General features: G+C 47.8%; 5 protein-coding genes across 8 annotated transcripts; 3 read left to right on the top strand and 2 right to left on the bottom strand.

Moving 5' to 3' along the window:
• The first annotated feature begins 83 nt into the window (after positions 1-83).
• pygo (pygopus family PHD finger) lies at positions 84-5,105 on the top strand. 2 transcript variants are annotated; one of them, XR_011445153.1, is made up of 4 exons: positions 84-853; positions 912-3,616; positions 3,675-4,690; positions 4,772-5,105. XR_011445153.1 is itself a non-coding variant. In XM_017181409.3 (3 exons), exons 2-3 carry the CDS (start codon positions 1,203-1,205, stop codon positions 3,793-3,795), a joined length of 2,535 nt encoding a protein of 844 aa, XP_017036898.1. In that variant the 5' UTR covers positions 84-853; positions 912-1,202; the 3' UTR covers positions 3,796-5,105. The 2 variants fall into 2 exon arrangements, 1 of the variants encoding a protein (XP_017036898.1); XM_017181409.3 differs by having other exon boundaries at positions 3,675-5,105.
• A 360-nt stretch (positions 5,106-5,465) lies between these two features.
• On the bottom strand, positions 5,466-9,175 carry gammaCOP (coat protein (coatomer) gamma). Of its 2 annotated transcripts, XM_017181408.2 has the most exons (6): positions 9,019-9,175; positions 8,079-8,734; positions 6,539-8,009; positions 6,257-6,442; positions 6,017-6,169; positions 5,466-5,951 (listed from the first exon to the last, which is right to left on the bottom strand). In XM_017181408.2, exons 1-6 carry the CDS (start codon positions 9,056-9,058, stop codon positions 5,821-5,823), a joined length of 2,637 nt encoding a protein of 878 aa, XP_017036897.1. In that variant the 5' UTR covers positions 9,059-9,175; the 3' UTR covers positions 5,466-5,820. The 2 variants fall into 2 exon arrangements, with proteins under 2 accessions (XP_017036897.1, XP_017036896.1); XM_017181407.1 differs by lacking the exon at positions 9,019-9,175 and having other exon boundaries at positions 8,079-8,813.
• A 164-nt stretch (positions 9,176-9,339) lies between these two features.
• Gr97a (Gustatory receptor 97a) lies at positions 9,340-10,685 on the bottom strand. Its single transcript, XM_017181337.1, has 2 exons — positions 9,642-10,685; positions 9,340-9,573 (listed from the first exon to the last, which is right to left on the bottom strand). Exons 1-2 carry the CDS (start codon positions 10,683-10,685, stop codon positions 9,340-9,342), a joined length of 1,278 nt encoding a protein of 425 aa, XP_017036826.1.
• A 908-nt stretch (positions 10,686-11,593) lies between these two features.
• Positions 11,594-24,324, top strand: LOC108084971 (probable Rho GTPase-activating protein CG5521). 2 transcript variants are annotated; one of them, XM_017181390.3, is made up of 6 exons: positions 11,594-12,226; positions 15,662-15,772; positions 16,462-16,479; positions 16,798-22,042; positions 22,104-22,303; positions 22,380-24,324. In XM_017181390.3, exons 1-6 carry the CDS (start codon positions 12,121-12,123, stop codon positions 22,634-22,636), a joined length of 5,937 nt encoding a protein of 1,978 aa, XP_017036879.1. In that variant the 5' UTR covers positions 11,594-12,120; the 3' UTR covers positions 22,637-24,324. The 2 variants fall into 2 exon arrangements, with proteins under 2 accessions (XP_017036879.1, XP_017036880.1); XM_017181391.3 differs by lacking the exon at positions 16,462-16,479.
• On the top strand, positions 14,696-15,423 carry LOC138928944 (arylalkylamine N-acetyltransferase-like 2). The gene has a single exon (XM_070287300.1). It carries the CDS (start codon positions 14,731-14,733, stop codon positions 15,391-15,393), a length of 663 nt encoding a protein of 220 aa, XP_070143401.1. The 5' UTR covers positions 14,696-14,730; the 3' UTR covers positions 15,394-15,423.
• Positions 24,325-24,454: the final 130 nt, after the last annotated feature.

Below are 24,454 nucleotides of genomic sequence, written 5' to 3'. Positions count from 1 at the left end.
AATTAATTAATTAATTTTTTAAAATCTCGTGTTATCGACCACTCATCCCTGGTCACACTGAGCCACAACTCTGGAATTTCGGCGTTTAGCCTGCCTTGGCACACGGTCACACTGGCGGACTTGCGAGAAAATTATTTATATTTCGCTTCCTCGCACGCAAAAATTGAACAAAACAAACAAGGGTTAATGTGCTACTGGTAAAATACGGTAGAAAAAACCGAACGCCGAGTGCGCGCAAACGGAGAAACGCGCGAGGGCCGCCTCCCCCGCAAACCCCGCTTTTAATAAAAGTTGATGCTGCAGCAGCGGCCATCAACAAAAAAAAGAAAACCGAGAACGCGAACGAAACGCAGCACATTTTCGCACGCCAGCCTCCGGGTCCGTGCAGACGCAGCAAATAAATATATAAACACAACAATTAACGATTGCAGCGTGCAATTAAAGCCACAAACGCAGCGAATTGCTGCCGCGGCGGTGCGAAAAGGACATAAAATCGCTGGTAAGAAGAAGAGGGCGCGAGTGTGTGCGAGTGCGAAAGAGCGTTGGCAGAAAGGGGGCCATCTCAGAGCATAAATTGGTCGATCGGAGTGCGAAATAGTTATAAACAAAAGCCCTGGCTCCCCCCTCCTCTCTACTACCCCACCGTGTGTTGCAAGCCAGCGGCGGCAGGTGCTTGGCGCTTTTAAAGCGAGACAACACGACGCTGCAGCAGCGCTGAGTTGCCTGCGTAGAGTTGCCAACCCAAAAAGGGAAACGGGGTTGCCGTTCATTGCGCCGAAAGTGTTTACTACCTGCGGCGGCGGCCGCACCAGAAACTCGATTTTAGCCCTGATCCTGGCCAAGAGATGATTTGGTGAGTAATGGCTGTTACACCCGGCGAGCGGAGGTTTCATTTCCCCCACCACCCGCAGGCTCTTAACACTGTGGCGGACGCAGGCCGCGCCAAGTGGATAACCGGCGCCTAGCCCACCGATACCGACAAGCCACGCTCGGATTTGCTTACCCGAGGAGAATCCCGACGACAAGGAGGAGCCGTATTAGTGAGGTCTGCTACAGCTCCCCCCACAAAACCCCACCCCACCCCCTCTTCACCAGCGTCGAGATCTCCAGCGCGGGATTGGCGACGCCGCGTAAAACCGAATTTCTTGCCACCCCGTAGTTGAAGAAAAGCTGCCACCATTCGGAAGAAAAATACCTCGAATATGACCCATAATCTCGGTATGGCGCCATATCGTTTGCCGGGTCCAGCGGGCGGACTATGTCCGCCCGACTTCAAGCCGCCGCCACCGTCGGACATCATCTCGGCGCCGAGCAATCCGAAGAAGCGGCGGAAAACGTCCAGTGCCGCCAATTCGGCAGCAGCGGCTGCAGCTGCGGCGGCCGCTGCAGCAGCTGCTGCCAACTCAATGCAGCAGCAGCAGGCGCCACCGACGCCGCAGGACCTGCTGCCGCCGCCACCGATGGGCGGCTTTGGCGACACCATTATTGCCTCGAATCCGTTCGACGATAGCCCCCAGGTCTCGGCGATGTCTAGCTCAGCGGCTGCCGCCATGGCGGCGATGAACCAGATGGGCGGCGGTCCTGGCGGTGGCCCAGGAGGCCACTTCGGTGGTCATCCGCACTGGGAGGATCGCATGGGAATGGGCGGCGGACCACCTCCACCGCAGCACATGCACCCGCACATGCATCCGCATCATCCGGGCGGACCAATGGGCCATCCGCATGGACCGCATCCGCACATGGGCGGACCGCCGCCGATGAGAGGCATGAGTCCCATGCATCCGCATCAAATGGGTCCCGGACCGGGTGTGGGCCTGCCGCCGCACATGAACCATGGACGACCAGGCGGCCCTGGAGGACCCGGTGGCCCTGTGCCCATGGGCAGTCCCATGGGCGGCATGGCCGGCATGGGCGGCATGAGCCCCATGGGCGGAATGGGTGGCCCTAGCATATCACCCCATCACATGGGCATGGGCGGCCTGTCGCCAATGGGCGGAGGCCCCAACGGGCCCAATCCACGTACCATGCAGGGTTCTCCGATGGGTGGTGGTCCGGGGCAGAATTCGCCGATGAACTCACTGCCCATGGGTTCGCCGATGGGAAATCCGATTGGCAGCCCGCTGGGCCCGCCATCGGGACCGGGACCCGGAGGTCCTGGTCCTGGTCCTGGCGGAAATCCAGGTGTTCAGCAGCAACAACAACCTCCGCAGCCACCGATGAACAACGGACAGATGGGCCCGCCTCCGTTGCACAGTCCACTGGGCAATGGACCAACGGGTCATGGCGGACACATGCCGGGTGGACCCGGACCGGGTCCAGGACCCGGGCCCGGCGGCCTAGTAGGACCCGGTGGCATCTCTCCCGCGCACAGCAACAACCCAGGCGGAACGGGAAACAACATGCTCGGCGGCAACGGTAATCCCGGAGGCAACAATAACAACGGAAGCAATACAAACAACGGCAGCATTAACAATCAAAATCCTCACCTCTCGCCGGCAGCCGGCCGTCTGGGCGGCGTGCCCACGTCCCTGCAGTCAAACGGAGCCTCGGCCACCTCGGTGGCTACCTCGGTGCCCTCGCCAGCCCCGGGGGCCACGCCCTCGCTCACGCCCACATCGACGGCCACCTCGTCGATGTCGTCCACGTCAGTGCCTACATCCTCGCCAGCGCCGCCCGCCATGTCACCGCACCACTCGCTGAACAGCGCCGGCCCGAGTCCGGGCATGCCCAATGCCGGACCCAGTCCGCTGCAGTCGCCCGCCGGTCCCAATGGTCCCGGCCCTGGTCCAGGTCCGGGTCCCAACAACAACAACAGCAATAACAACAACAACAATGGCCCCATGATGGGTCAGCAGATGAACCCGAACGCAGTTCCTATGCAACAGCAGCACATGGGCGGACCACCTGGTCATGGTCACGGCGTCCCCGGCCCCATGGGCATGAACCAGATGCTGCCGCCGCAGCAGCCCTCGCATCTCGGTCCCCCGCACCCGCAGCTGATGAACCACCCGCACCAACACCCGCATCCGCACCATCATCCCGGCGGTCCACCACCGCCGCATATGATGGGCGGCCCTGGAGGTATGCACGGCGGTCCGGGAGGCATGCCGCCTCACATGGGCGGCGGACCCAATCCGCACATGATGGGTGGACCACATGGAAATGCAGGACCGCACATGGGCCATGGTCACATGGGCGGCGTGCCGGGTCCAGGACCCGGACCAGGTGGCATGAACGGACCCCCGCACCCGCACATTTCGCCCCACCACCCCGGACATCCGCATCAGCATCCGCATCACCACAATCCGATGGGTGGTGGCCCTGGCCCGAATATGTTTGGCGGCGGTGGCGGACCCATGGGTCCAGGAGGTCCAATGGGCAATATGGGACCCATGGGCGGTGGCGGACCAATGGGCGTCGGTGGTCCAATGGGCGTGGGTCCCAAACCGATGACAATGGGCGGCGGGAAGATGTATCCGCCGGGCCAGCCAATGGTTTTCAATCCCCAGAATCCGAATGCCCCACCCATCTATCCGTGTGGCATGTGCCACAAGGAGGTGAACGACAACGACGAAGCGGTGTTCTGTGAATCCGGTTGTAACTTCTTCTTTCACAGGTAGGTTCTTGAACCCCAAGAAGGTTATCCATGCTAAAATGTTTTATTTTCTTTGCAGAACCTGCGTGGGCCTCACCGAGGCCGCCTTCCAAATGCTCAACAAGGAGGTGTTTGCCGAGTGGTGCTGCGACAAGTGCGTGTCTTCCAAGCATATACCCATGGTCAAGTTCAAGTGTTGAAGCGGCTGGGAAGCGGCGTAATCGAAGCTATATCAATCAGCTGGCACTCACTCACTGTATAAAAAATATCCAAGCATTAACTTGTATCTTAATTGGTAAGACTCTTCAGCTGCTCAGTAGTCATGATCCCCTCCTGCCCCAAAAATGATCACGATCAATATCAAGATCTTGACCCTGTAACCTGCAAGTGCCGGAGCAGTGTTGTGACTTTCAGCTCCGGGCTCCAAGGCTCACTCGCAACATCCTCCTGAAACTGAAAACTGAAAAAAAACATAAACAGAAACAAAAATAAGCAAAAGTAAACCTTAACGAAAAAAGTGTAAACGAAATATGTTAATTGTAATATAATTGTAATATGTGTGTATGTGTCTGCATGTTTGGGTATCACAGAAAACCGAGTAATGACAAAAGGCAAAGCAACAATATCTAGTTTGTACAATAAAGTGAAATTCAATGAAATTACCGAGCGCGAACCAGAGGAATCAAACCATTCGAATAGGGAAACTTGGAACACAACTCGTAAATATATATACCACAAACCAACCAACTAACAAACAAACATATTATCTAAAGGACATTCCAGTAGACCAAAAGCGACCCTTTTTATATCCTTGGTAATTTTAATATTTTCACAAACTTATTGCTCAATAAACGCTCTGCTTTGAGCCCATTTTCGAGCTTTTGGGAGACTTAAGGAAAAGCTCTCTGATTTATATCGTTTTCGAAGTGATTTTATGAACATTTTGCGATTGTTTTGTTTTATTTACAGCTTTTGGTCTACTGGGATATTTAACAACACACATTTTTAAGAAAGAGAATGGATATAAAGTGGAAATTAGTAACGAAATGAAATTATCAATTGTGAAATTGCTGCGTGCGAGAGCGAAGAGTAGGAGTGAGTGTGTTATATTTGTTATTATTACCAATCTTATTTTTACTTATTTTTTACATTTAAAATATTTAAATATTGCGAAAGTGGCGTGAATTGATGGAGACATTTTTACACACAAAAATATTCAATATATAGCCAGGAAATTAAGTGAAATGAACGAAGGAATCGATCGCGAACAAAAAATAAAAGAAAGAAAGCTAAGAAATTATGAATTCACGCGCGGGAGAGAATATCTAGAGGAAAAGTTTGTAATTTAAGACGATGTTTGAAAACGCAGCGAAAATAAATGAAGAAAACAAAACGATTCAAAAACAAACACAATTTGTAAAAATAGGAAAAACAAAAAGTACTCTAGGCTAAACTGCAACTTTAAGTTATTTATAATTAAATAAAATACGATATAAAAATAAACAAAGAAGTTAAGGGAATATATTAATTGGGAGACTTTGAGGGGAGTTTTACGATTTTCTTAGAGTTCCTACGAAGATAAACATATCACAGTCTGAAGAAAAGTCTCTTACGCTATTTAAAAATGTACGGGAGATATTGAAACTGAGTGGTTCTTTAGATTCCCTATAAGTCTACGGGCAAGTATAAAGGAAATCCCTATCGAGTTATGTTATTTATTATGAATTTAACCCCAAAAATATATTTTATGAATATTTTTCCAGCATAAGATCGCCAACAATCCTCAAGAAACCCTCAAATGGCAAATCAATCATCTCTTATTCCTGGTCCAAGGATTTTTAAGATTCCGAATAACTACAATCCTTCAAGCTCGGGTTTGCATTGCATATACACATGTATTTATTTATAATTTTCTTCTTTTCCATACTTAAGCTAAATGCACAGGCTAATTGTGGGGCATAAAGAGTGCAATACATTTTAAAGAATGCATTGCCGTAAAAGCCACATAAAATAGTTTGGAAAGGGGCGGGCCTAGTAACAATGCCGTGGCTAATTGAGGAGGGTTCTACAATTATTACAGAGACAGAAATCACTTAAAAAGTACAAATTATATTTTTTTGATTAAGTGTAGTGCTCTTTCCGTTTCATCGTTTTAATCGCTTTAATATTTAGATTATGTTGACGGCACGCAGGAATCAAACGAGGTTCCTACATGGAGCGCTTTCTTATCCGATGGCTGCAGTTATGAGCTCCGCTATTTCCAGATCTGTGCTGCGCACAGCCAGGTTCAGCGTAACTCCTTCGGACAGGGCCAACTTGGCTCGGACCAGAATCTCGGCGCCGCCTCTAAAGGTACCTGTGGGTAGAGGAAAACCGCTCATTGAAATGCAACTTTAGAGCAAGGTTTAGCTTGACTTATACCTGAGCAGAGCAGCGTGTGTAGATGCGTGCCCTCAGGCACGTTTTCCGATAGATTGGACGCCCCTAAGCCCAGTATTTTCACGATGCTGTTGACAGCTTCCTGCAAGGTGGTGACCGCCGATAAAACAAAGGTATCCTCGGCTTGCAGCCATTCTGTAAAATTCGAGAAATTAGAAAATTGTAAATTCTAATATAAAAAAGTAATATAAGTAAAAATAATTTAATAAATATTGTACTCACCTTCACTGTCCGCCGCATCCCAGGCCACCTGGAAGTTGTTCTTCTTCGTTTTTTGAATCTGATCGGCCACCGAGACCTCTAGGTCCTCTAGCGTGTACTCGTCGTCATAGCCTTCCTCCGAATCGGGCTCGCCAGTGTTGGGATCACAGTCCTTAACAACAAATCTTAAGGTGGCGCCGAAGGTGGCTGTACGTAAGAGAATATAATAAAATTTGGCAAAATTTAAAGAATACATACAAATTAAATTACAAAATTTCTTATTTTTATATTGATTTGACTTACCAATGGAACTGGCTGCATCGGGCGGGAACTCCACGATGACGAATGTGGTCTGCAGGTCGTTGTAGGGCAACTTTGGACACGGAATCACCGCCCTGGTCGTGAATCCCTCCGGCAGCGTTAGTTCGACGCGTACATTCTCCAGAAATTGGTCAGACAAGGTGTTGAGGCAATCGAACTGGAAGACCACATGCTGGCCAAAGATGTGTTTGATGCACTGCACCGTGTACTCAGTCTCGCTTTCCGTGAGCTGAATGGGAGCGGTGCTGCGATGGATGGGCCCCAGGACCTGGATGCCCGGCAGCTGGGACAGTCGGGCGGCACTCTCCTCCTCGCGCGTGATCTTCGGCGGCCGAGGAGCGCCGCTGGTGACCAGCATCACATCGTTTTGGACCTCCGCCTTCACGATGGCCGCCTTGGGCACTATGGAAATATCGAAACGCGTCTCCAGGTCCCCGTTGAGGTGATCCACCAACGACTTTTCAAGCAGAGCCAGCGAGCAGTTTTCCCGCTCGATGATGTAGTTCTTGTAGAGATCCGGCCTCTCCGAGTTCAAGATGCTCAGGTAGTAAGTGGCTCGGTCCCTCACCTCGTCATCCGGATCCATCTGGCAGCGACCGAGCAGCACCAGGATGTTGCTCAGCAGGGCCGGACAGGAGGCTCCAAACTGGGCCAGAGCCGTCACGGCAGCTGCTCGCACAATGGGACTCTCCAGGATCACCCGGTTGTAGATGAACCGTATGTATTTGGAGGGCGTGGCTGCAAAGGGTCCCTCCTTGCCCAGCAAGTGAAGAATCCTCACCGCCAGCGACACGTGTTCGCAGTCCTCGATGAACTCGCACAGATGCGACAGCCCCGACTCCTTGGCGTCGGCGTTCTCCTCAATGATCGTGATAATCGTGTCCACAATGGAGGTCTTGTACTCCAAGCCGCCCTCCTCGCGCAGCATGCCGCTGAGGAAGTTCATTAGCACGGTGTGCTTGCGCGGATACTTGGTGCACAGGGCGCAAATGGCCTGGACCACCACCACCTTAAACTCGTCGGAGATCTCGGCCACGAAAGTGGAGATCTGCTTCATGAGGCGCTCCACCGATGACTCGGCACCGGTCTTCAGAAGCGTGGTAATGGCCAAAGTGGCTACTGATCGATTGGAGTCGGTGATCAGACCCTCCAGGTCTAGGTTGCAGGTGGTCACTGCTGCCGGATGGGTCATGGCCACCTTGTTTAGAGTGCGCACAGCCGCAAAACGGAGCGTGGCTTTGGGCGAGCTACAGAAGAGCTGGAGAATGGAGAAGGCCGGCGAGAGCATCCGGGGATTGGTGTTCTTTAGGTTGACGATGGCATGAGCCGCCTCGTAGATGACCATTTCGCTCTTGTGGCGCAGACAGCTCTCAATGAAGCTGAAGAGTGGCGAGTCAGAGAGCTCCTCGGAGGGAATGTCCTCCTCCTCGATGAGCTTGCAGGCAATGCGGATCTAAGGAGGGGATTTGGAGTTAGAGATTCTTTAGTGATGCAGTTCGAGAGATCCCTGGACGTTACTCACCAGCATGCACACGGCATAGGGACTCTTCATCGAACCCCTGGTCAGCTTGTTGACCAGCTTGGACACCGCCAGACGGTCCGACTTTCGGATGTGGTAGAGCAGCCCCAAGGCATGATACTGCACCATGATGTTGTCGCTGTTCATGGCTTCCTGGGCCTCGTTGGCCCAGCGCTTGACCACATCGCCGGAGGTGCTGGCCAGGCGCAGGGAGCTGACCAAAGCGGCACACGACACCGCAGCATTTTTGTCCACGATGCACTGCTTCATGTATCGCTCCACGGCCTGCAGCATGGTATTGTCCGTGATGCTGCACAGGGCACGGATGGCGGCTGCCCGATACAGATCCTCCTTGCCGGTCATATCCTTCGTCAGCGAGCTGGTCACAATGATCACGTCCTCGGCAATGGAGCTCAGCTCCTTGATGCCCAGGTAGACCATTCGGCGCAGCACCACGTCCTTGGACTGGAAGAGTTTCGTCATGGCGAAGAAGCAGTCGGTGGCCTCGCGGGCTACCAGCTGCTCGCCCTGGTTGATCAGATACAGGATCTTGGTGAGGATGTGGATGCACTTGCGGGCGTTGACCGGCGTCTCGTTGAAGGTGCGCGTCTCCTGTAGCACCGACGTCTTCTCCAGGTTCTGGTAGGCATTGACCGGCCCTGTTTTCGAGGAAGTTCCAAAGCCGCCGCGTATTTTGTGCGTGGTGAGGGAAAAATAATTCATTTTCTTGATCAGATTTTATTCTATTTTTTTTTTTTGGGGACAACTCGATACTTTTCTTTTCTCTCTGTGTGAGTAGGGGTGTGTGTGTTTGACTTAGTGTGTGAGTGTGAGAGTGCGGTGTCTCTGCCAGCGGAGCACCTTCCAGCGCTGGAGTTTTTCGCAGATTGGACTCCTCTGGCGTGGGATTAGTAAGTCTCGGGCGTTAGGGAGCGCTACTCACCGTCCTCCTCCTCATCTTTGTCGCGGCGGAACGAACCCATTATCGGCGAATTCACGTAAAAAGCGTTGATAAAACAAACGAAATGGTTTTCTGGCTGCGCTTACACGTCACTCAGCGGGGCAGTTGGTTCATTTGTGAACCAGTTGGCGATTGCCGACCGGACTTTGGTTCCAGTGCCAAGACGATAGCGCGCCAATCGATAACTTTCTGGGGCGGTTAAAACGCCGGCTGGAGTAAACTTTATTCAAAATCTTTTAATGTCTTGACAGAAGTGCAAATTAATAATAATATTTTAATTATTTATTTAAATTTTAAATTAATTTATTTAAGTGAAAATCGCAAGGTCAAGTCAGACTGAATGAGAATCAACAAGTATCCAATGACGGCCGAGAAAACTGTATTGACCAAGGATGTATTCAGCTCCAAGAGACCCAGAGGCATCAATTTGTAGTTAATTGTGGAAACCTGTAGCCAAAAGGCATTAGCCACCTGCTTGAAACGAACATCGGCGTAGTGAAGATCAAAGCGTTGCAAGAGTTCACCGGTTCTCCTGGTCTAGGGAGTAGAAATTAAATAACTTATAATATTTAAATAATATTAACAATCACAAATTAAAAACCCACCTCCTGTAACATTTGATTGCTTATCCTGGTCACCATGACTAGCTCCATGAAGGGAACTGCCAGAAACACCAACTGATCAATGGCCAGAGAGAGATCGAAAGGTTCCTCGTTTATATAGTAATCTGCAATGGCCAGATACTGATTATAGAAGCCCATGGTAATACCTATTAAGTTCATCAGCATGGACAGGATCATCGACCAATCCGTGAACCGTAGGTATCCCTTGGAGTGGCAGGCAGTCAGCCCATACTTCTTAGTCAGTTCATCCAATTCATCGGCCAAGTCGCAAAAGCGACGCATTCGGTAGTATGGCTTCTGGAGATCCATCTGTCCAGGAGTTTGCAGCATATTGACCTCCTTGACAATGCCGAGTAGCTTTTTATTAATCGCAGCCACTACTAAGTTGGCAATGACCAGGCCTCCAAAGAAGCAGTTGTTTATTTGATTGGATACTATCAGAGGCAGCATCGTCCTCACAGTGGCAAAACTTGTCCACCTAAGATCCGGATGGGCACGTCTCTGGTAGAGAATCAGGGTTATATACGCGACGAGCGGACAAACCAGAATCTTGAGAACACCATAGATAAAGGCCCTCCACACCAACATCATGGACATTTCCAGGGAATTAAGGACCTCAAAGAGTGGCACACTGTTTTGGAATCGTAAGACAGGCTTTATTATTGGCCACTGGGTAATGAAGTTTATCAGGCAAACGGTGACGTTCATGTAGCAAAATATTTCTATGGTATGACGTAGGTTTATATCACCCGCCGAGAGTCCTTTATAGATATGCCAGATGTAAAACAATCCGAGTATCACGGCCACTGTGAAACAGTAAACCGCAACCACTTTAGAAAAAACAAACTTCCTACGTTTCAGAGAAAAGTATCCGGGATAAAGTCCGTAAAGGGTATTAAGCACAATGGTCATGGATAAGCAAGCAAACACCAACTGGCTGTGGTGCTTCCACCGTCGGAATTGTCGGGGGAGGAATCGAAGCCACAAGGCCCGAATACGGCGTGTTTGCCTCCGCACGAATCGCATGGTACTGATTTTGGGGGCTTCAGCAGCTTTTCCAGGTTTAATTGCCGATTAATTACTTACCCCTATCAGAGATTAAATAATATAAATTTGGTAAAAGCATAATGATTGAGGTGAAAGGGGTTTCATATTTATAGGAATTTAAGTGGATATAGAGGAAGTTGCGCAAAATTTTAAATTAAATTCGCAAAAATTCTTATAGATTTAAAAATAAAATAAATTTAAATTTATGCTTTAATATTTTCACTTTTTAAATCATAAACATATAAGATGTTTTCCAAATATGGTCGTCAGCAATTAATGTTCCTAATTAGATTTAAATTTTAATACATTTTTTTTATCTAAGAAATTTTTACATATTTACTTATAGAATTTTAATAACTGTAATGCTTAAAAACATAATACAAAAAAAATTAAAAAAATATAAACATTTGTCAAACTTTTTTTTAATTGGAAATCTAGACAATTTATAATTATTAAATAATTAAAATTATATATTAATTTTATAATTAGTACATAATATGTTAAATGTTCTTATATTTCATATATTTTTTAATAATTGTCCCCATTTGAAAAGCCTCGTAAATTTATTAATTATTAAATAATTAAAATTAAGATATAAAATATATTTCATATATTTTTTAACAATTGTCCCCATTTGGAAAGCCTTGTAAATTTATTAATTGTTAAATAATTAAAATTAAGATATAAAATATAATTCGTTAAATTTTCATACATTTCATATATATCTTAAAGTAATCAATAATTAAAATGACTTACTATTAGGTTTTCAAAAATTCCCGAACAGCCGCGGCATGAACCGCTTATGCTTATCGCTCACACCGCGAACTAGTTGGAGCCAGGTGAATATGAACCACTCCGGAGCGGGATTTGGAACCACACAAGGTGAACGGAACTGGAGAGCTGGAGACGCGACGCAAATGGAAAAGGAAAACATAAACGCGAAAAGCAGGGAAAATGTGCTGTAAAATCCGCGCCGTTAGCCTGCAGGTGCAAGTGCGCGACGTCCGGGAGTGCCAGTGACAAGTGCGCGATGAAATAGGTGCGGGAAAACAGCAGCGAAAGGCAAAGCTCCGGACCCAGTACATCCACCGCCCCCTCCGTCGCCACCCCCGTCCCACGTCTTGCAGCGAGCAACGTCAGCGGGCAAGAGAGTGGCGGGCGTTGCTAAATAATTTCTCCGGGGCGCTCCGCTGGACAAAAGTGCTTTTCGTTGGCGTGCGCGTATAAATAAATAGCTGCAAAAGGCACAAAAAGCCAGAAAATCGGGCAGAGAAGAAGGCTGAACGAGAAAATCTGAAAAATCAGCGAATAGAAAGTGTATACACACTCACACATGCCCATGCCGCCGCCTGCATTTGTGTTGTTCGTGTGATGTGTATTGGTGTGTGCAATACCAGAGAACACAAGGTGCAAAATGTTTACCAAAAAATCCCATGCGGATGTGAAGAAATCCACGGCCAAGTTGCAGGACTGCAAGAAGGATTCCGCCTCCCGATTGCGACACCTACGCATGATATTGGGTAAGGTTAATTGACATACTTTACCTAAGTTTGTTAACTTAAAAACAATAAAGGACTCATTTAGTAAAAGAATTTATAAAGTTAAGTATGGGTCTCAAAGAGTTATCTTATTTTTTCTCAAAAAAGCAAACCACGGCTGGATACTGATTATAAGATCAGATCCTTAGGTTATGTTTAGGGTTTGTTTTTGTACTCCTAAGCCAAGGCATTTGTTCTAAAAAAAACATTTTCAAAACATTTCTTAAATAGTTGAATAATTGTATTATCTAAAATTATTAGTTTTATCTTAATTTCCTTAAAAAAGGGTATTGTTACCATCTTAATTGACTTTAAGTTTTTTTTTGTTTTTAACGTTTTGTTAAGAGCAAGGTCCCGCGTTGGCGGTTCTGTTGGATGTTAATTATTTCATAATTTATTTGCATTCATAGAAATAACAATGAAACTGGTTGGCTGTTTTATATACTTTTTTATATTATTTTGACAAGTGGGCGTCTCAGTCGAACCATTTTCGCTCCACAGTGGCTCGCGCTCACTCAATGACGTTCTGCCCACAGTCCACCACGGTTGGAGCAGCACAAACAACAAAATGTGGGGCCACCGCGTTGGCCATTTCCTGTTGGGCGCAAAAGAACCTTTATATATTCCATGTACTATGCCAAACCGAGCCATAATGTACCATACTCTGTACCCCTTATTTCTCCGCTAGAAGCATTAATTTATGCAAAAAAAAAAAAAGGAAAAAGATAAGTAAAAAATCAACCGACATACACATGCTCCGCTATGTGGCAAGCGAAAATGTGTGAAAAACGTTAAATGATAAAGAAACGAACAAGTGGAGCTACAGCGAAGCTTGCTAAAGATAAACTATTCTATTTCGACCTTGTGTTAATTCTAAAAATATTAATAAAATAAAATAAATTAAAAAAAATGAAATGAAATAAATATTTAAAAACGTCGCCTTATTACTAATCAAAGCTGTCAATTTTATACAAAGTCAACCTCTAGGCGTGTGTTTAACATATCATTATAAAGTTTTATAGTTAAAATTTGAGGTTTTATAAGTTATTGCAACAAATTAATAAAAATCTTTCTCTGAGAATTAACTTAACCAAGTTCTACTGTATTAACACCGTATGTACAGCAAGTACGGGTTCGAGTTCGAGTCGCAGGTGCTCCCTCTTCTCCTTCAACACCTCTTTTCAGTGGCTTTCTTTTTGTGTCACCTATTCGAGCGATTTCCAACAGGTGCCAATGCTTCCCTCCACAATTCAACAAATCACTAATACACCTGGCTGCCGCCACCCTCCGGTGGTACACCATTGTTGTTGCTTCGTTGCCCCATTGTCCCTTGGCAAATTACACGCATTAGACATTTAGACATTCTTCCCAATGGCTGCGCGCTCCCAATTGTTTTTAACCAATTCATCAACAATAGGACACTGAAAAAAATAGTATATAATAACAAAAACATAGAGCATATGGTCCCGTTTTACTTCTATTGTTACAAATATTTTTCTTAAGATATTTGATTTCAAATACCACCATTACCCCTTTATTTATTACTTTAATCTACAAATATCTTTAATAAGTAAGGATAACATTAAAATTAATTTTTTTATAAATTTAATTTGTTAGTTATATTATACTTTCTTTATTTTCCGTGCACTCGTAGACTCGTCTTCTCTTTCTGTGTGTTGGCCTTCTGCTGGAAAACCGGTTTCAAAATGTTTCTTACCTTGCTTTTATCTCGTTGTTTAGCTTTCTTCTGCTTTTGCAGTGTGCTTTGCTGATGACAGCAAGCCGGCAATGGCAGTGAATACCCCACATCTCTTGCTTTTGCCCCTCTGAATCACCGCAAAGCGCTGATCGCTGAGCACCCATCATCATTTTTTTGTAACTTGACTTTTAATAGCTATAGACAAGTTAGGGAATATTGACTGGCTGGGGGATTGGATTTGCAGCGTTATCAGCAGATAGTAAATAGGACCGACACAGGTGCACAGGTGCTTCACGATGCGTTGCGTCATTATCTTGGTTGTTGCCCCCGTCGAGGCAAAAAATTCTTATCGCCATTGCACAGGGATAAATTGTAACATTCCTGTCTAAATGGCTCTTTTGATTTGGTAATAAATAAAATAAATATAAATATTCACATAAATAAATAATGTTTTAAAATAGGAATGCGAGTTATTAGCAATAAATTTATTTAGTTTTGGTAGTTAGGTTTGAGAGTTAAAAATTATCTTATTTTTGATCCACACACTCTGTTTTCTCGAGCCTTCAGTCCTATTAATAGAATAACTAAAACCGGGGACAGCCATCACACATATCAACACTGTTGAGGGAAAGTATTTTTTACTGCCTTTAAGCTTTTACAAACAAAAGAGCTTTGGATCTTGTTATGATAAGAAGCAAGTATAAATACAAATTGGCTACAGTGAAAGCCAAGGAATTGAACTTCTAGTCTCAAAGCGAATAGTCACATTTTCACTACTAAAGTTAAAATGGAAGATCAACATAATGGCATCTCAATCCGTACCATGAACCTGGACGACTACAAGACTGTGGGCCCTCTTTTACACGGGGACTTCGTCAACGACGAGCCGATTTTAAAGAGTCTAAAGATAAACGTACGACCGGAAACCATAGCCATTATCGATGCCTTGCACCTGTCGATGATAGAAGAGGGCACCTCTCTGGTGGCCGTTGAGGAGAATCACCCCGAGCGCATTCTTGGCTTTGTCCTAGCTGGAGCCAAGACTCGCAAAGATATGCAGGAGCCTAACGAGTTCCCAAGGAAATTACAACCAGAAGTGGCTTTGATTTCCCAATTATTAAATGACCTCGAAGCCAAGGCAAACATCTTCGAGAGCTACAAAGTTGACAGAATTCTATACTCTAGTGTAACCTTTGTAAAGCCCAAAATGAGGGGCAGGGGCTTGGGGACCCGGCTGTCTCAGGCTCTAATGAAAGTTGGACGCACCAAGGGCTTTCCGCTAATGATGGCTACCTGTACGAGCTTCTACTCTGCCCGACAGAAGGAAGCCCTAGGCATGAAGTGCATCCTCTGGCAAAACTATGCGGACTACAAGGACGAGCAAGGATGCGTAATCTTTACGCCTTCAGCACCGCATGTGCAGAGTAGAGTTTTGGTCATTGAATTGTGATTAATATTAAAAAAAAACTTATAATTGAAACTGTGAAACTTTTACCTCTAGAGTTTTCTTAAGGTTAATAAATCAAGAATATATATGATTTATAGGGTCGAAAATGGGTCCTTCATTGTTATACAAGCTTTTGGCTATAATTATTATACTTATTATTATTATAATCGTTTTTTTATTATTATAATGGCTTTTCAGAATACTGATAAATTGGTTCTTTCGATTACGAATTCGTTGTCTTACCCATTAACCTATTTTTTTTATATTTCAGATAATGTGGAGCTAGAGGAGTCCAAGTCGTTGTTCGAGACCAACTACAGTCATGTGTATTTTATACTCTACGACACCTTCATTCAAGCCGAGGCCAATCTAAAGCAAAAAGGTAATTAAGATCGCTCAGAGATGTAGTCAAGATATGGCCTCTTATACCCCTTCCAAAGGTTTAATTAATGTTTTACTTTGTTAAATTATTTTTAAAGAAAATTAAATTAAATTTGAGCCCAGTTTCCTTTAAATTATAGTTCCATTTTTTGGTTTTTCCTCTTTGGCTTTTGTTTTTTTAATATTTTTATTTATTTATAAATCCTTATTTTTATATCTGAATATATTATTAGAGTATTTACCCTTCGTTGTTTCGTAGAAACCTTTTTTTTTTTTAATTAGCTTGTTAATAGATTTCTAAAGAAATTTTAATGTAAATTTATGCCCAGTTTATGTATGTTTCCCCTAAATTAAAGTTCCAATATTTGGCTTTTCTATATTTCTTAGAGTATTTATCATTCGATTTTCGTAGAAACCCTTTCTTTTAATTAGCTCATATGTTTGTGAAGATTTAATTTCCTCCAATTAAGCAAAACAAACAGCGGTGACATTAAGTCTCCCGCCTTGTTTGGGTTTCGTTAATCTTTATGCCTTGACCCATTTTTGTAGAGATAGTATTTTCCCAAAAATAAACAAAACAATTAAAGAAAGAAATCGAGATGTTCTACATCGAAAATCCTCTTCTATTTCTCCATTTTACCCCCTTTTTTCTCTTTCTCTCTCTGTTTTTGTAAATCCCCTAACTGGCAGAACTTCCGTTTCACATTGGTAAGTTTATGTGGTTTCTTATTGACATTTTTGAATTGACCATTGAATTGTATACGCCTCCACTTGCTCCAACACCTCCTCCTCTCTTCCCCTTCGACTTTGCTTATGAACTCAGTTTACCATAAAAAAACTCATGTGTCCACTGACCATTCCCGTGGCTATGTAATCTCTCTCCGAACTGCACCACATGCATCTCTCTCTCTTTAAATCTCTGTCTCTTGTGCTTGTCCAGAATGCATCCGTAGTGGAAACAGGAATACTTTTCCCTTCCACCATTTATTTAATTAATTAATTAATAAATCCATTCCTTCCGAACAGTTCACAAGGCGCATCGCGAGGAGCTCGACGGTTCGCTATGGCTTCTCGAGAAGATTCTGTGCCTGCTGCCGGAGCTGTTGGCCCGCCGTTGGCAATGCCACTCACTCAGCCGCATCATGGCCAAGCTGCTGCATCTGGGCAACTCGCCGAAACTGAGACGCGAGGGCGTCAGGTACTTCCTGCTGTGGTATCAGACCCTCGGGGAGAATGCCCCCGGCTATGTGCACGCCATGTACGCGGACCTCATACCCGGCCTCATTGTTCCCCAGAAGGGCGTCACCGGTCCGGACACGGAGTTCAGTGCCTCGGACTTTCTCACGCATCCCAACATGAAGGCGGACGGTGGAATGGCCTCGGTATTCCACGACAACGCCTTCTCCCACCCTGTGCAGAGTTCGGAGGTTGTTGCCCTGCTGCCGCCTTCGTCCAGCGAGAAGTCAGCACCTCCGGATCCCCGGGACGGGCTGGAGGTGCTGCTGAACAGCATGGTGCATACGGCGGCCTGCCTGCGATGGCGTGACAATCGGGCCCAAAAGGATCACCGGGCGTTCGCCTTTCTGCTGCAGCGCTTCATGGACGTATTCCTGCCCGTCTTCTCGCCTAACTTCGATGTCACCTGCTCCATCTACAGTCCGCGCTTGGATCTGCCCGTGATGCGATCGATCAACAAAAAGGAAGAGGTGATGGCCTCCTGCGTGGTCGTCCTCATCAACTGGGTGTCGCGATTCACCCACGAGCGCTTGCTGAGTCACCGCCTGGACTGCACCCTGCACCTCGAGGAGGTGGATCATGTCCGCCTGCAGGGCTACCAGCAGGGACTGATCGTCCGGGATGTGTTCTACGTTAGCCGGGAGAATATCAACTTTGTGCACGAGGTGTATCGTCAGGCCTTCTTGCTGAACTTCACCTCCAAGCCCCAGATCGAGGCCATACGCACTGCCATCGCTGTGTACAGGGATTGGATGACGGGCGAGACGCCGCCACCGTTTCTGCTGGAGCCGAATGATGAACCACCGCCTCTGTCAACGGCGGGCGGGACACCGCGGAGTCAGCGATTGCGCACGCCCTCCTATGTGGGTGCCATGGCGGGCTCCAAGGATCAGCAGGCAGTGCGAGCTGGTCGGCAGAATGTGCTGCAGGTATTCGTGACCAATGCCGCCAACGTGTTCCTGGTGAACACCGCCAACCTGAACATCTGCTTCCCCGGACGCTCGCGCACCTATCGGTCCACGCCGCTGGAGGAGCAGACGGAGATCTGCAAGAAGGTGCTGAATGTGTACCGCACCATGGTAATGAACACCGAGATGGACTCGCGCACCTGGGAGCAGCTGCTGCTGGTGCTCCTGCAGGTCACCTCTGTGGTTTTGCATCAGAATCAGCCCAATGGCGGCGGTGGAACACCCAAGAGCGGTACTTTGGGAGGGATTTTGGGGTCGGCAATCTTCCAAACCCTGATTGTCACCTGGATACGAGCCCACACCAAGGTCCCCGTGAATGTGCAGCTGTGGGAAAAGTTCCTCAATGTCCTGCAATCGCTGACGCATCGCGAGGAGCTCATCGTGGAATGGAACAAGACCATACAGACGCTGACGCGGGTCTTTTCCCGCTACAGTTACGGCATCAACTTGCTGGACTTGCCCCTGGATCGGGTGGCGGAGAGCCGGGCCGAGAAGCGGCGTCGCATCGGTAGCGTCTGGCAGGGATCGGGCGCCAGCACAGGCGGAGGCAATGCCGCTGCTTCGGCAGCCATCTCAGGCCAAGGCCGGCAGAGAGAGTCGCTGGCGGAATCAAATAGCAGTCGCTCGGAGGAGACCTCGTCCTCGCAGGTGCCGCATCAGCACCAACCAAATCGTACGCATCACCAGCACACACAGTCACAAGGAGGCGCGGGACAGGGCTCACGACCAGTGCCTCTGACGCCCATGCTGAGCCGTAGCTACAGCGAAGGCAGCCTGGCTTCGGCGGCCAGGAATTCGGCAAGGATACGTCGCCGTAGAGCAGCTCCTCCGCCCAAACCCAAGCCCCTCCAGCAGCAGCAGCAGCCGCCAAACGGGGAGAATCGCATTAATGCGCAGGACTTGCGCCGGGCCATGTCCCTGGACTCCCTGGCCAGGAAGAGTAGCGATGCCGCCGAGGAGACGGACATGGAGGGCGACAACGAGAGTGGAGCGGGGTCCAGGAGTCCATCGCCCACCGCCAGCAGTGGCATCGAAGGGGGCTCCATCAAGGATGCCCAACTGCAGATCGATGCCAGCTTGGATGATGCCAATTCGGGGAGCTACGGGAGCGGCAGCAACTCGGGCAGCCTCTCCGGTCGTCGCTGCATCATCCTAGGCGGCTCGGCGGAGGGCTGGCATCCAGACTCCACCTCCATTATGTGGAAGCGCATGCTGGGCGCCCTGGGCGATGTGAATCGCATCCCAAAGCCGGAGCTGCACGCCCAGGTCTTCATGCACCTGCTGGAGATGACCCAGAATCTGATTAAGATCAAGCAGAACCAGGGCATATCCACGGATAATCAGAGCACGCCACCGCCGCCGACTCTGGTGCCACCGATTGGAATAGTGGCACCCTGGTGCTATGGCTCCCTCACGCTGGACAGATCCTTCAAGAAGGGCAAACTGTGGGCTCTGCAGCTGCTCTGCTCGCTGGCCATTCAAGGAGGAACGGTGGGCATGCAGCCGCAGTTGCCGCTGTTCTATCACGCTCTCCACCAGCTGCTGACGGGTGAGGATCGGGATTTGATTTATGCCATCCTCAAGCACTTGGAGGGACCCCGGTTGCTTAGCCTGCTGCTGCCCGGGCACACGCTCCTCCTGCTGGACTTGGTTCACGCGAGTGCTATACTGCTTACCTCCCTGGAGGTTTCCCGGAGCACGCCCCGGGCCGAGGTGGCTGCCCTGCTGGGCTCGCTGCTCTGCTATCCGTCCTCGCTGCTGCCGCGTCCCGTGCTGCAGCCCTCGCCGCAGAAGTTTGAGCTGATGGAGTGCCCGGATCTGCAGGATCACATCTTGAACATTGTATTGAGATGCGCCAGGCGGGAGCCCTCTTCTCGGGCGCGCTGCATTGCCCTCGCCCAGCTGGGCCAGTGGCTGCTCCTGCGGCTCTCGCAGCCCTTGGTGGGTGCCTCCTCGGCTGCCGGCAAGGGTCACCTCTTCCAGCAGGCAGTGCCGCATCACAAGGATGTCCAGCCCAAGGAGACGCAGGTGTTTAATCCTCGCATCAAGGAAGTGCTGCAGGTGCTGCTGCAGGCCTTGCAGTTCAAGCATCACACCATCGCCATGGTGGCCGTGGATTCACTGAAGCTCTGCGCGGAGCGTGGCCGGCAGCTGGCGTCCATCGAAAGGGTTCCCCAGCTCATAATAACCGCGCTGTGCAAGGCCTTGGAGATTCAGAACGTGACCAAGCCCAGGGACTCGGATAAGGTGGTGCTGACGTCGCTGATGCTCTGCTTGGGTGAATTTTGCATGGCGATTCCCGCAGCTCTGATGCTGGCTCCGTTCAATGACCAGGGCGATACCCTGGTGCTTCAGGTGCTCCGAGTGCTCCTGCAGGTTGCCTCCGGAGCCCCACGCCACGAGAGGGTGAAGCTGACGGCGGACGACGACTTCGACATGCACATAACCCATGATGACCTGCAGGGCGACGGGCGCCTGCCGGAAGCCACCTACCAGACGTCGGAGACCATCCACAAGTGCATCACGGCCATCAAGCTGTGCGCCAAGGCGGTGTCCATGCATCTGGTGACCCACATCGGTCACTTTCCCATGGGCATTGGCGCCTCTCGCCTCAGTTCCATGGTGGAGGAGCAGGATGACATAGGGAGCAACGTCTTTGGAGGTCCGGCGGAAGCTCGACGCGATTCTGTGGAGCTGCCTTCGGTGGTGAATGCCCAGAACATGCAGCTCTTCATGCTCAACTCGGGCCTGGTGGCCAGCTTTATAGAGTTGCCCACGCTTAAGCTTCCTGGAGGAGGAGTAACCGCTGGTCTGGTCACCGCAGAGAAGCAGGTGAGGGTCCTGATGCGGGATCTCAATGGCAAGGCCTGCTGGGATGCTTCCATTCTGTACTCGGAGCCCCGCAAGTCGGAGGAGGTTCCTCTTAGCAGAGCCCCTCCCAAGATCCTGCACTCCCATCCCTTGGATTCCATGGTCTCCTCCTCCATGGTGGCCCATGAGCTGCAGGCACCGCGTCACACTTTGCGTCATCGTCCGGCTGGAGTGCTGCCCTTGGCCCAGGACATGGCCCCGGATCTGGACCAGCTGGACGATATGTTGGCCTACATAGGACACACCAGCCCCGAGTGCGTGGCGCCCACAGTTACTCAGCTTAATGCCCCGAGTAGCAGTCCTTTGAGCGGCAACCAAGAGGCGCAGGCCATTTCGGTGATCCTCAATCAACGCCTTTTGGAGCAGGAGTACGTGACGCACTCGGCGCAGGCTCCTTCGCCCGCCCTGCGGCACGCCAGCTCTAGTACTTCGCTGCCTGACCAGAGGTCCATACACTCGACCAGCGCCTCCTTCGACTCCCTGCCCACGCGCACCGAGATGCCCTTCCAGTACTGCCGGCTGCTCTTCTCACACTTGGGACTGGCTGGCTGGGAGCGACGCTCCCGGACGCACTTACTGCAGAGGAGCGAGAAGCTGATGCGGGAGCTGCGCAACGTTGACCTGCAAAAGTGCCGGGAAACGCACAAGATGGCGGTGATCTATGTGGCCGCCGGACAGGAGGACAAGGGCAGCATCCTCCGGAATACGAGTGGCAGCAGCACCTACGAAATGTTCGTCTCGGCCCTGGGCTGGGAGATTGATCTGGAGACGCACAATGGCTTCTTGGGGGGTCTACCGCGTCAGGGATGTGGCGCCACGGCTCCTTACTACGCCACACCGTTCCTGGAGGTGGTGTACCATGTGGCCACGCGGATGCCCTCGGACTCGTCGGAGGCCATGCTTCTGAAGACGCGGCATTTGGGCAACGACGAGGTGCACATCGTGTGGAGCGAACATCATCGCGATTACCGGCGGGACATCCTGCCCACCGAGTTCTGCGACGTGCTCATCGTGGTGTATCCTCTGAGGAACGGCCTTTTCCGGGTCACAGTCAATAGAAAGCCCGAGGTACCGTGGTTTGGGCCGCTGGCTAACGAGAGCGTGGTGAGCGGCGCCTGCCTGGCCACCTTGATCCGGGCCACGGCCATCAATGCCAGTCGGACAAAGCGCGCAGCTTTGCCGCTCTACCAGCAATTGTGAGTTGAAATGTTTGTTTTTTTTTAGCTATAAAATATAATTCGAATAATATATTTACAGCTACGAGGAGCGCAATCGTTCGTTGGACAGCGTTTCTTCAAGGTACAAGGAGAGCACCACCTTCGAGGACTTTGCCAGCCGAATCTACAATCCCATGCCGCTGCCCACGCTGGGCACTCTGAGGGAGTCCAATGCCAGCAGCAGCTCGGCAGCTCCCCTAGCTTCGGCTCTGCTGGATCACAATCGGGCTTCCGTTAAGGGTAAATATGAAACAATTTAAAGATAATAATTTAAAAATATATTCCTTTAAATAATAATAATCTCCCCCTCTTGCAGGTTGGGTACAAGCCTCCATTGATTCTGCACCCATAATGGGTTTGGTGCCCTCGGCCTCCGCTGGATCAACGGCGGCCATGGAGGCGGCCACTGGATTGGCCTCCGCTTCACCACGTGGCCCCCGAAAGCTGGGTGCGCCGTTCAAGAATGTGACCAAGAAGCACTCCCTGCAACAGATCGTCGTGGGAGGCGGAGCCGGTGCCGGTGGCGATACGCCACCCGAGAGTCCGACTTTGCCGCAGCGACGCTTCAAATAATACTTGTCTCTTTCCTCCGATATCCGGTACTAACTGCAAACCCATTCCCGCCCAAGGAGAGAGTTCTAAATGCAAAAACGAATAGTATTTCCGCCCTATGTTAGTTATTGTAATTATTATTTCTCAGTGTAATTAATTTATTCTCGCCGCCACTCTCTAGTTTCCATTTCCCCAGATAACACTGTGTTGTATTTGCCTTGCGAATTTTACCTAGTTACAATGGCTATTATTCTTTTTACGTATTTATTAATAGATCGACTCGTTTGCGTCCACCCAAACTCACTAAGTTGTAGTTAAGTAATCAGAGCGCCCAACTATGTTGTAAAGTTAAGGAATATTTAGTTATCGGAGCTTTAAGCATTCGAGTGCATTTACGCAGCTTCTGTTTTAAGGGTTTAAATCATTTGCAATCTGTTATCCATTATAAATTATTATTATTATCGTAACTATAATATTTTTTACCCATGTATGTCATATATTTTACGCAACGCTTGGCAGCTTGGCAGCTTGTGAGAATTCGAAATTCGCTTTAGGTCGCAACACGCACAAAATTTAGAGATTTTTTTCAATTAAATTTTCTCAATATTTTGTCTTATAAATTGTAATAATACAATGTGTCAATAGTGTTTTATTTTTTCAAATAACTAAAATGGTGCATTAATTATTAATAATTAATAACCTTTTTGGATCGTTTCTTTCATTGTGGTAAAAATTACTACTATGCAACTTTATTAATTAAACCATTTTTTTTGTTTCTTACATTATTGTAAAAGTCATTACTATGCAAGTTAATTTCTTGTGCAATAATTGATTGTTAAAATTACAACAAAATTTACAATAATATTTAAATTTAAAATTTGGATTGTTGCCTTATGGCATGTTTTTTTTATAACATTTTTTGAAATAAATATACATATATTATTAAAAATTATGTCATAGTAGAAATTTTTCCAGAAACGTATGGAAAAATGCAAGAATAATCAAAATTCGATCATAGAAACAACAACTTGCTCTGCCCATTTAAAAGCAAAACGTCAACTACTAGTATTATGTAATCGAGCTATATATGTATAGGTAGCCCTAGAGTTAAGTATCCTATATCCAAAATCTACCAAAATGTCGATGGCAATCGTCACTAGGAGTGTGAGTCTTAGAGAAAAAAGCAAAACAAGCGAAAAACAAATGAGTAACTACAAATTGTTCAAACCAATCGCCTTTTAGTTGTGTGTAAAAACGAAAATTGTTACCTTAGATGATTTATTAAGTAATATTAATCATTTTTGTATTTTCACTGCGAATTGTTTTCAACGAAATTCGATCAAATTGATAGATTTACACGATATATTTATATATATTTACACCAACCAGCGTACATACGTATATGTTAATTTGTATTTATGTAAAGCGGGCAACTGAAAGTTAATTGCAATGCCTTTTTGTTGCGCAAATGTTTTAATATATGAGAAATCAGTAGTATAATTAACACAATTAACCGTAAGTGAACATTTTTGTATAAAACCAATAAATCGGAAAGCAAATTAAAGCTATGTGAAATTTGTAACTAACACCAAGCATACGCGCATTATATACAACTACATTTTTAGTATATATGTATATTAATTTACTAACTTATTTCGAGAAACGATCGAGTATTTTTTGGATAATAAATAACTTGAATTTCAAAAAGAGTTGAAGAAGCAATCCCTCCTCCCTTTGTCCAGATGTTGTCAACATTTTTTAGTAATTAACGGGGCACACGCAATCGCTCTACTGACACTCATTTCTTGTCTGGGCTTCCAGGTGGCCGAAAACATTTAG

This window comes from Drosophila kikkawai, chromosome 3R, assembly GCF_030179895.1.
Source record: "Drosophila kikkawai strain 14028-0561.14 chromosome 3R, DkikHiC1v2, whole genome shotgun sequence".
NCBI lineage: Eukaryota > Metazoa > Arthropoda > Insecta > Diptera > Drosophilidae > Drosophila > Drosophila kikkawai.
This window is presented reverse-complemented; position numbering and strand designations above follow the sequence as displayed.